At 40.3% G+C, this 12,801-nt stretch overlaps 1 protein-coding gene across 6 annotated transcripts in view; it reads right to left on the bottom strand.

The window, feature by feature from the left end:
- The window catches only part of TMEM47 (transmembrane protein 47), a 120,457-nt gene that overhangs the window by 98,870 nt on the left and 8,786 nt on the right, over positions 1–12,801 (bottom strand). For 5 of the 6 annotated variants that reach the window (XM_045538545.1, XM_045538543.1, XM_045538544.1 and 2 more), the window contains exon 2: positions 6,069–6,104. The exons of the other annotated variant lie outside the window; for it this stretch is intronic. In XM_045538545.1, coding sequence (XP_045394501.1) covers positions 6,069–6,104 — 36 coding nt within the window. The remainder of the gene's footprint in view (positions 1–6,068; positions 6,105–12,801) is intronic. 6 annotated transcript variants of the gene reach the window in all.

Here is a 12,801-nt window from a genome sequence, read left to right as displayed (position 1 = left end):
AACTGTAAAACCTAGCCGGGATCCAGCTAATAATTTGAGACCTTATGGCCACAGAGGGCGGCCAACTAAACCCAGCCTGGGGTCTGTTAGTTGTAATCGATGCCGCCCTTGCCAAAGATGGCTTTTGGCAAAACGACTTGTGTATTATATTCGGTGGATTCATGAACGCAAGGGGGTACCTCTTCTGGTGAAATTGCCACCACGGGAGTAAAAAATGGCTAATCAAAAAAACCAAATGTATGACCTAGTAAAGGGTTTCCTGGACTACAAGGAAAGGCAGGTGAGATATCCTGTCCCCTTAGGACCTCAGTCTGATACTCCCCTGCTGAGGACAATACAAAGGGCAGGGGATGTGCTCGAGTCATGGTGTTGGCCTGTTTTAAAAGAACTACTGATAAAACTACATCCTTCGCCAGTCGTGACATGACAACGATTTTCCCGCATAGCCGAGAAACTTTTCAGGGATAAGATAAACTGGGGTAGAGTGGTGGGCTTCTTTGTTCTAACATTGTACATCCAGTATACTAATAAAAGACAAAACTTTGACAAAAAATTCATACAGGGATGGATACTGGACTTTTTAAAAGTTCGACTAACTCCCTGACTGACAGAAAATGGTGGCAGGGAAGCCTTCATTACATTATATGGGGAAAAAGCACAGTTCACAAACCTCCCGACTGTCACTACACAAACTCTCTTACTAGGATTTATACTGAAAACTCTTCTGTATCTACACACACACTGGTCTCCTATCTAAAAATGACTTACTCGGTTTCTATTTGTCTGACTGTCTTTTACAGGCTTTCTGGTTGCAGTTAGTATTGTGTCTTCAAAAACTTCTACAAAAACTGCTATTCGTGTTGCAACTACTATACCTGGTACCATGGGCCAAGCTGGGTCACGTAAAATTTGTGCCCCTCTTGAGTGTTTCCTTTCAAATTTCCAAAATTTTAAAAAGAGGGCCAAGCCGTATGGGCATACTGTAAATCCTTTTGATTTACAAAAATTCTGTGAACAAAAAGGGCCCAACCTTGGGGTCGGATGACCCCCTCAGGGAACTACCCAGATAGCCATAGCTAACCGGTACAGTTTATAGTCTTTAGTCAACCTGGACATCCAGACCAAGTACCTTACATTCAAATCTGGAGTGATGGCCGGTGTGATAACCCCAGGTGGCTTCAATTGTGTAAAAAACATCCTGGAAAGGCCCGAACTGTTTTATTATCAAAGCCTGTGGGGCCAGGAAAAAAAAAAAGTCAAAATCATTGTACCTGGTTCTATCAGGACCAACTGAAGACCCTTTACTAAGTAAGCCTCCCCATGTATACCCCACCCAGCCTCACACCCCAGTTCCCAACCTGTTTCTAAATTCAAAGGTGAGACGGAGTCTTCACCAAGACAAGGGGGGAAACGAAGGAGTCCCAACAGCTTGGCGAGTCCTCCCCATACTCAAAGTGGATTTCAGTACCAACCTGGGGCCCCAATCCTCCCTTTAAGGCAAGCTCCTGTTCCCCCAGGATTTAACAGGGCACCCTTCATAATATGTGTGCCGTTTTCTACTAGTGATTTGTACAATGGGAAAAATCAAAATCCTTCTTTTTCTAAAAAACCTCAGAGACTTATATCTCTCTTAAAGACAATCTTATTCACTCATCAACCCACTTAAAACAATTGTCAACAGCTATTACAGGCTCTCTTCACATCGGAGGAAAGGGAGCAATCCAAAAAAAAAAAAAAAAAAAAAAACCAATCAAAACTGTCCTGGGCCCTGATGGCCAGCCCACCACTGACCCTGCTCACATCCAGGCCCAATTCCCTTCTGTTCGACCTGATTGGGATCCTAATAAGGATCAAGGCAGGATGACTCTAGACCAATATCGCCAGACTCTACTCTGGGGCATACAAACAACAACAAAAAGGCCCACTAACCTATCAAAGGTAAACGAGACTGTACAGGGACCCATAAAAGCCCCAGCTACTTTCCTTGAACGCCTTTTCAAGACATATCGTTTGTATACCCCTATAAATCCTAAAGCACCTGAGAATAGGCGGGCTGTTAATATTACTTTTGCTACCCCGTCGGCCCCAGACATTAAAAAAAAAACTGCAGAAGCTAGAAGGGTTCAAGGAAAAGTTACTGTCTAAATTAGTAAAAATTACCCAGAAAATTTACAATAACCGGGAGGATCCTGGAGCAATACAAACTAAAAAAATGACAAGAATGTTAATAACTACAATGTCAGGAAACCAGACAGTAAAAACTAAGGAAGAGGGAAGACGGAGAAAACCCAGAAAAAAAAAACCACCTTAAATCCTCGCCAATGTACATACTACAAAAAATTCGGACATTGAAAACATCAATGCCCCCATAAAATTAAGACAGAGGAGACCAAACAGTCTACAGCTGTCCTATTAAAACATAATACATAAGGAGGCCGGGACTCCGTCTTAATGAGCCCCTGGGAGCCCAGGATGACATTACAAATGGGGAACAAATCCATTGAGTTCCTGGTAAATACAAAAACAACTTTTTCTGTACTACAAGAGGCAGAAGACCCTCTTTCAAAGGACACCATGATAATACAGGGGGCAACAGGAAAAACAAAAGGCTATCCATAGACTCAAACAAAAATCACTAACTTAGGGACAGGAACAATCACTCATTCTTTTTTAATAATGCCTGATTACCCCTATCCGCTGATGGACAGGGACTTGTTACAAAAGCTAAAAACCACTATTTCCTTCCAAAATGACGGGGGTTAACTTTTCCTTTAATAAACAACTTCCAACACACCCAGGGGAGATTTCACTAATGTGCCCGCTGTCAAAAAATATATATATTAATAAAAACTAAGATGTCTCCTCACAAGACCACCCTATTGTTACAGGAACTGCAATTCAAAATTCCTGGGGTATGGACAAAAACCAATCTACCTGGACTGGTGAGACACAGGCCTCCTATAGGCCTCCTATTGTGGTACAGCTAACTAGTTCTGCCAGCCCTGTTCGGGTAAGACAATACCCCATAAGCCTGAAGGCTCAAAAAAAAAATCACAGTCCACATTAAGAGACTTCATGAGGCGGGTATTTTGGTTCCTTGCCAGTCGACTTAAAATACTCCCCTGCTCCCGGTCCAGAAGCCAGGGACTAATGACTATCGGCCAGTACAGGACCTCCGGGAAGTTAACAAAAGAATTAGGACCATTCATCGGACTGTGCCTAACCCGTATACACTTCTGAGCCTGCTGCCCCCAGGCCACTGTGTCTACACTGTATTAGATCTAAAAAATGCCTTCTTCTCACTTCCCCTATCCACAGTAAGTCAACCCATTTTTACTTTTAAATGGACTGACCCAGAGGAAGGCTATTCTAGACAGTTGACTTGGACAAAATTGCTGCAAGACTTCAAAAACTCGGCCACGCTGTTTGATGAGACTCTAAGTCAGAACCTAACTCATTTTAGACAAAAACACCCAGGAGTAACTCTCCTGCGGTACATAGATGATCTCCTCCTAGCCACGGAGGACTATGCCACGTGCAGAAGGGCAACTAAGGACTTACTGTTAAAATTGGCCCAACTGGGATACGGGGTTTCAGCTAAAAAGGCCCAGCTGTGCACCCAGACTACAACTTATCTAGGTTATGAACAAACAAACAAACAAAACTCTCTACCAGTAGAATTAAAACTATTCTAAAAATCCCACAAACCCAATCTAAAAGACAAGTGCGCGCGTTTCTGGGGACAATAAAATACTGTAGGCTCTAGATCCCCAAGTTCACTAAAATAGCAAAACCCCTGTATTCCAGCACAGGGGGAAGAAAGGACACCCTGGTCTGGACTAAAATTAAGTCTAAAGCTTTTAAAAATCTCAAGCAGGCGCTTGTAAACTCCCCTACACTGGCACTGCCTAACCTAACCAAGCCTTTCCAGTTATATGTTGCTGAAGCCCGAGGAATAGCAAAGGGGGTCCTAACCCAAAAGTTAGGGCCCTAAAATAGACCGGTTACATACTTGTCTAAAAGGCTAGACCCGGTCGCCTCCGGCTGGCCAGGATGCGTGCAGGCCATCGCCGCTACAGCCGTCCCGACAAAAAAAGCCTCTAAACTCACACTGGGACAGGACTCGTATATAATAGCCACTCAATCGGTAGAGGCCCTACTAAAAAGCCCACCTAAAAAATGACTTTCCAACTCACACATAACCCAGTACCAAGTGCTGCTGCTAAATCCCCCCAGGATTCACTTCCTAAAGATAACTACTCTTAACCCTGCCACTCTGCTGCCAAATAATAAGCCAGCAGAGCCGCTACATAACTGCCACAAAATACTGGAGTCATTGGCCAATCTAAGGACAGACCTCACTAATCAGCCATGGCCAGACCCTGATAAAAAATTATACACGGATAAAAACAATTACATGTCTAAAAAGTCAGGTATACAGGGACAGCTATGGCCACTACTAACCGGGTTATCTAGACACAGACTCTGAGACATAAAACCTCAGCCCAAAAGACAAAACTCATAGCCCTAACACAAGCTTTAAGATAGAAAAAGGACAAAACTGTTAACATCTATACAAATAACAAATACACATTTACAACAACACATATACATAAAACACTCTATCAAAAGCGGGGCCTCCTAACCTCAAAAGACAAAAAAATAAAAAATAAACTTAAAATACTGACTCTACTGGACACCGTTTAGTTACCAAAAAAAGTGACTATCATTCACTATAAAAAACACCAAACTACTAATTCCCCAGTAGCAAGAGAAAATGCCTTTGCAGAGGTGACAGCTGAAAAAGTCACACAAGAAAAACAGTGGGACCACTTCAAATCTTCCCCATTCTGCCTGAGCGGCTCTTGCCTAGGTCCCCCAATTATACAAAAAAAAAAAAAAAAAAAATTAAATTAAAAAAAAAGTTTAAAAATAACAAAAGACCCAGAGGGCTGGAAGCATCTTCTGAATGACCGAGTTCTAGTGCGTAAACATCTGGGACAAAAACTAATTACACAGATTCATCACAGTGCCCACTTTAAAAACACCAAACTAATTAAACTTCTCCAGAAAAATTATTATATCCCTCAACTTCATCAAATGGTCCAACAAATAACTACAAGATGCCTTACTTACACTCAAGTAAATTCAGATAAGGACAATAACCTTCCTCAGAAAATCAAAATACGAGGACAGGCTCCAGGAGAACAAAAAAAAGTAAATTTCACTTAAGTAAAGCCAGGTAACTATAAATACCGGTATTTACTTATATTTATTAACACTTTCTCTAAATAGAAACTTTTCCTACAAAATCAAAAACAACACAAGTAGATATAAAAAAACTAATAACTAAAATTATTCCCAGATTTGGCCTCCCCTTAACGTTGGAGTCCGAAAATGGCCGGCATTTATCACCAAAACAACTCAATTATTATCTCAGATGCTAAAGATCAATTAAACATTACATTGTATATATAGACCACAGAGTTCAGGACAGGTAAAAAAAATAAATCAGACTATAAAAAAAACTTTACCTATACTAAAACTAAAAACTGGCAAAAATTAGATAAGCCTCCTACCCTTTACTCTTTTAAAAACACGATGTACACCCTACGTGAAGGGTTTAACCCCATATAAAATAATATTTAAAAAAACCCTGCCCCTCATTCCTAAATTTTAAAAAAATGCTGATTAAATTAAATAACTTGACACTTACAAAATCTTTACAGACATTACAACATTATATGCAAAAAAAACCATGACTTAGTCAGGACAGTACATAAAAACTCTAGTAAATTTGGCCCTAAAACAAATATGTTCCAGGTATAGCCCGGAGACCTCGTGTAGACAAAAAAACTACACCCCACTACTCTAAAACCCAGGTGGAAAAGACCTTTTCCTTTTATCTTCACCACCCCAACAGCCATGAAGGTCACAAAAAAAAAAAAAAACTAAACTAAATCCATCATTCACATATTAAAAAAGGATTTAAAAAAAGTCAAACAAAAACAAAACATGACAGGTAAAATCTATGAATAAACCCCTGAAAATAAAAATAAGCCGTGTACCTGGGCCATCCTCGCCACCCTCCTTATCGCCCAGATCTGAAAAACAAAAAAAACACCACATCGGCCGATAAACTTCACATGGACCCTGACTCGGACTATTGATAGACACGTGGTAACTCAAAATACCACTATCAGCCAACCAAAATTAAAATTTAATTTATGTCAGTTATGTTAAAAAATTATAATAACCCCACCCCAGGTAAAAGGGTAAAAATATTAATATTAAATACCAGTAAACTAGTCCCCCAATCCACCTACGAATATAGTCATATATCAATAAAACGAGGTCACCAAGACTTACAATACTATACATGCCCCTCTACCGGCCCTTCCTACTGCCATGCTAGATGACACTACTACTGTGCCAAGTGGGATTACAAAACTTTATCTTCCTAAAACAATAAAAACTCAAATATTCAGTTAATAAAGACATAGCCAGGATATGATCGGTTGGGGACATACAACCCCATAATCATAAAAATTATAAAATAACAAAAATAAGTTTAGTCATCTAAAAAAACATAAAAAATTAAAATATATACTACCACTGAGGGACATTCGGACCCTAAAATATATTTTACCATCCAGAAACTTAACCCTATTAAGCCACTAACTCCAATTAGACCAAATTAAAAAATCTACTATGGTCCTGGTCCCAGTCCCCTAACCCCTCCCACTACAAATGTGCCACATTTGCCCCCTATGAGAGCCACGGCTTTCACGGTTCCTGACAAAGTAAATCCTGTACGTAAACAACCTTTGTTAAACTTATTAAATTCAATATATAAATTTATTAATCAAACTAATCCAAACATTACCCAAGACTGTTGGTTATGTCTCAACCCTAACCCCCCTTACTATATAAATATTAATACAAATACAAGCCTGGTGACAAACAAATCAAAAATTCAAAAAATAACAATAAAAAACACATAAAATACATTTTTATAAATAAAGACAAAAACCAAAATTAACTCTAAATAATCTACACAAGTCAAGACACTTATTTCCATCCCCCAACATATCCACTAAATAAATCACCCTATAAAAACTCTTGCCAAGTTAATATTACTATAAATACTCCTACTAATAAAACTAGCCCACAGCTACTAATAACCCCAAATAAAACTTAATTCACGTATTCTACAGGAAAAACACCATATATATGCCCCTCTATAATCTTTCAAAATCATGACCTCTACATATTAACTCATATAATACCACAGGTATATTTTTATACAAAAAAATAACCAAAAAACCCACCTATATTTAACAACAACACCGTGACAAGTAAAACAAGCCACCCCCATACTAATTCCATTACTAATTAAATTAAATATTACTAAATCAATGACAATAAAAACTATAGCCCTTATCACTAGTAACCAAAATTTTAAAGCCTTAAGCCAACAAATAAATTTAAATTTAAATAAATTTAAAAAATCTGTTAGTCAATTAAAACAATAATTAAACTCCTTAACTAAAATAATATTACAAAACAGACAAGGACTGGATCTCCTGTTCTTCAAACAAGAAAAATTATTTTGTGGCCCTAAAAAAAACCTACTACTTCTATATAAACCATTCAAAAGTCATTAAAAAAAATTTAGCCCAAGTACGTAATAAACTCCGTAAAAAAACAAACAAAACAAAAAAAACACCAACTGATATAAGGGGCTCTTTTCGTGGTCTCCCTGACTGACCACATTATTATCCTCTCTCACAAGGCCGCTGGTACTTCTCCTACTCACTTTGTTAATAAAGCCATGTATTTTAAACTGTCTGTTATCATACATACAAAAACATATTCAAAATCTTAAGTTAATGGTGTTACACACACACTACCATCATGTGTACAATAAAAAATCAAAAATTTAATTCAAAACAAAAACCAGTGGGAAATATGATAAACAGACGTAAATTCAGTTAGGCAAAAGGCCAGAGTCCACCCCAGATACACACACACACACACACACACACACACACACACACACACACACACAAAAAGGTCTACTACATAGTACAATGGGTAAATAATCAAAGTGACCTAAGACAGGTCCTAAGTCCAAGGGAAGGGGGAGTCAATTTAACAATACTGACCAATTATATAAAGTTAAATTTTGCAATACTTACTTAGGTTGTAAAAAATTATACTTTGTTCTAACTAATACTATCTACTTCTATAAACCTACTTACTTTTTACTCAATTGTTTAAAATAAATAATCAAATAAAACCGGAGGGTCTTTAAATAATCTCATAACCTTAAACCTAAAAATTATGGCCTAAAATGTCCCAAGATATACATGTTTAATGTTCCATATGGTACAATGGTAAAGGATATATAAGTTGTCACAAAACCTATACTCAGGGCCACGCTCCAAGTTCGGTAAAATTCCCTGCCGGAAAACGTGCCCCTGGCCAGCTAATAAACACTCACTAAATGTCAATCAGTCTTTCGTGGTTGACTTTCTCACTCTGGTCCATAACACTACCCCCACCCGTCATCCACCACCCCCGTCCGTGAAAAAATTGTCTTCCATTAAACCAGTCCCTGGTGCCAAAAATGTTCAGGACCACTGATCTACAAGATACTTAAGCTTTCTGTTTTGTCCTAAATTTCCCTTTTCTTAAATAACCAGTTATTTTAGGACAAAAAAATTTCCATATAAGATCCTTTCTCATACAGTATTATTCTCCTTTCTGTTTTCCTTAATAAAATGTATTCTATTTCTATATTCATTCTCTTTTTACATCTTTCCCTTACTTCGCTAGTTCCTTTCTATCTTGTCTTAATTTTCTTCCTAAATTTATATTATCAATCAACCTTTAACCTCTGAATTAGACAAAACTATATCCATAATTTTTTAAATAAGAACACATTTCATGCCTTTTTTAGAATTTTTCTTATTAAAAACATATCATATTCTTTGGTATACTTGATATATAGAATCACAGGTGTTGACTAGAATTTTTACTTTTAATAACTTTAAATTTTAGAGAAAACCTAAGAAGTAAGCAGTCAATAATTGTCATAAAACACTTCTCATCGAGAAACACAATCACTGGTTACTATAAAATTATAGTCTTTCACTTACCCAAACTGATAATTCAAATATTTTGAAAAGCAAGAGTCTTACTCTTGGAGGGACAAAAAAATGGCAGAGTCAAAAATGGTGACCTCCTGGCTCTCTGCTCCCAGAGAAAGAGGTGAAGAACTCAAACTGCTATGCACGAGTGGATCGCCCTCCCGTAAGGACAGCATTGTGAAAATGTAGAGAAACAGTGTGGGACACACAACACAGGAACCAAAAAAAAAGGGTGAATGGGAGACAGGATCCCGAAGTCGGGAGAGTGCAAGATAAACAATACAGAATAGAGTGTGGGATGGCTGCACCCACCCGGCCAGCGAGTGCAGTGGGATTTGCCCCACAGGAGAACGTCCTGCTTCCCCACTGTCCTCCATACCCACTCAGACAGGGACCTCCCTGAAGTCGGTGCAAACTCGCAGCCGGAGATGTTGGGCTCTGTGGAGAGGGGACAATAGCTGGAAGCATGTTGAACTCGGGGTGCTCTGTGCTAGGACTGCACTGGGAGGGGCAGGGACTGTTCCGAGCGACTGCTGGAAGGACTTAGGAGACACACACCTCGCCTCCGGTGGTCAGCGAGACCAGAATAACAGAGGGGAACACAGAAAAGGGGGCTCTACCCTACAAGCCGCTGCGGAGGATTAGACTGGCTCAGGACGGGTCAGAAAGAGCAAGACCTTTTGCCGGACAGGACAGGTGTAGGATTGCAGGAGAGCGACACACAAGAGACAACAGGCGTCCTGTTGACTCAGCTCCCCGATGCAGCATCCGCCAATTCCTAACAGTCGCCCCCAGCGCTGGCAGGCACTCTGCAGGAGGGTGGCCACCATATTGGGGGTCCACAACCCAGACGCTGTGGTGCGCCATGATTTCCGACGACACTCTTCCTACAGCACGGGACTTCGGACAATTAGGCTCCGCCCTTCCGCCACCTGTTGTCAGCTATCCGGGCCTGTTTCCATGGGCGAATTTTGAGTGCTTCCCCAGTCGTGGGAGGCTACCACTGTGCGATTATCAGGTGCTGGGGCGCTGGGCAGTCTTGGGCATCACCGCTCCCCCTAGCACGGCGACTTTTGCTCCAAAAGTGGTCGGCTTCACCCCTGGAGGTAGGCAGAGGCAAGAAAAGCCACTTTCCCTGTGCAGCTGGCATGAATCTGCAGGGCCTTGGTGAAGATCAATAGTTGACAGCCCAGTAATTCGGCCTGTCAGACTGGCTTAGGTCATCTAGTAGGATCATAACTCGGGCCAGCTCTCCACGTCCGGGTGGCTGCCAACAGTGGGGTTCACCATCAGGGAAGGAAAATCCTGGCTAGATGCCACAGCATGTGCACCAAGTAACCTCTCCCATCAGGAGCAGCCTCCAAAGTGTGGTGGAAGAACCCTGAATAACATATTAGTAACTCCCCCTAGCCACAGATCAAGCAACCACAGAAGCACACACACCCAGGCTGGTAGGCAGTAGCTGCGATCTGCCTTGCTCCTACCACCTCTTTAAGGGGAATAGGGTCTAAGTAATCCTCAGGAGTGGCAAGATCCTTCCTGAAGGTTGGGGCATTAGTATTCCTCACCTACGTACCAGAAACCAATACAGAGGCATCAGATTACCTCTGTAAATGGCTCCTGCATGCAATCTACAACCAATGACAGAGAGGGTAACCCCATAGCTCAACACAGTGCCCTCCATCTCAAGCTATTAGAACGCAGTGGAGATACACACATGGGTGTGATTCACCACATGGGAACTTAAGCTGGGGGACCAAACTCACTAATCTTCACTGGCAAGAGGTGAAGACAACAGGTCAGAGGTAACCCAACTTGCCAAAATACCTCTAAGGCAATACAAACCAGCGCACCTCCTCCGACCACTGTTAAGGAACATCCACTGGGGGCTTGAAGTTAAGGGCACAGACCAGTCCTAGCACTCTGAGTTCTCCATCAATTACCCTGATGAGAAACAACCAGAGAAAGAACACAGGGAATACGAAAGAGCAGAGAGAAAAGTCACCCCCAACAGAAATCATGAAACCCTCAAAATCAATACTCATTTAAATGAAATGATATAATAGACAAAGGAAGAATTCCAAAAATGGGTTGTAAGGAAACTCAATGGAATTGAAGAGAAAATAGAAATGTAATACAAAGAAACCACGAGAACAATACAGGAAAGAAATGAAAAAATTCTCTAAAGAAATTGAAATATCATGAAAAAAACAAACAGAAATCTTGGAAATGAAGGGGGCATTCGAGGACCTTCAAAACACAGTGGAAAGCCTTAAAACTAGAATAGATCATGCAAAGGAGAGAATCTCAGGGCTTAAAGATGATGCATATGTGCTAAACAAATCAGATGAAGAAAAAGAACACAGAAGCAAGAGACAGGAGCAGAACATACAAGAATGTGGGATTATGAAAAGAAACCAAATATAAGAATTATAAGCATCCTGGAGAGAGAAGAAGAAAATACACAAGGGCTGGAAAATCTATTTCTTGGAATACTGGAGGAAAACAGGCCTGGCCTGGCCACAAACCTAGATATCCAGATAAGAGAAGCACACAGAACTCCTGGGAGACTCAACGTGAAGAGTCAAACACCACACCACATAATTATCAGACTGGCCAAAGTAAACATGAAAGAAGAAATCCTTCACACAGTAAGATGAAAACAACAGATAACCTCCAAAGGAAAACCTATCAGACTAAGTGCAGACTTTTCAAATGAAACCCTACAAGCCAGAAGGGACTGGGGACCCATCCTCAATCTTCTTAAACAGAATAATGGCCAACCTGGAATTCTTTACCTGACAAAACTGAGCTTCATCTATGAGGGAGAAATAAAGACTGTCCCAGACAAACAATCACTGATGGAATTTGCGAAGACCAGACCTGCTCTGCAGGAAGTACTCAGACTTGCGTTGTCCACTGAACAGCACAATATACATTGAACACCACCAAATTAAAAACACTCAAGAGTTAAAGTCCAAAACCCAGATTTCACAATGGTGTGAGAGGTAAAACAAACCAATAAGAACTCACCCAATAAGGTGAATGGAAATCTACCCGAGATACCAATCCTCTCAATAAATGTGAATGGCTTGAATTGTCCATTGAAGAGACATAGACTGGCTGAGTGCATAAAAAATTATAAGCCAAGCCTCTGCTGTCTCCAGGAAACACATCTAACCCATAAAGATGCTTTCAGACTCAAGCTCAAGGGTTGGAAGACAAACTTTTAGGCAAATGGAAACCAAAAGAGAGTGGCGGTAGTGATTCTGATTTCAGACAGCATAAATTTTAAAATGGCAAAAGTAAAGGAAAACAAAGATGGTCACTATATAATGGTGAAAGGAAAAATCCGACAAGAAGACTTAACAATTCTTAATATATATTCACCCAACACAGGAGCATCCAGATATATAAAGCAAACCCTGTATGAATTAGATAGCGTGATAAACAGTATTGCCATAGTAGCGGGGAATTTCAACACCCCCCAGTCTCAAATGGACAGATCCTCCAAACAAAAAATAAGCAAGGAAATAATGGACTTAAACAGAGCTCTAGAACACATGGGTCTAACAGACATCTACAGAACATTCCACCCAAATAAATCCTGATATACATACTTCTTATTGGCTCAAGGAACTTTCGC

Source organism: Lemur catta, chromosome X, assembly GCF_020740605.2.
Source record: "Lemur catta isolate mLemCat1 chromosome X, mLemCat1.pri, whole genome shotgun sequence".
Lineage (NCBI taxonomy): Eukaryota > Metazoa > Chordata > Mammalia > Primates > Lemuridae > Lemur > Lemur catta.
The sequence above is the reverse complement of the archived record's forward strand: the minus strand, read 5'-3'. Positions and strand labels throughout refer to the sequence as shown.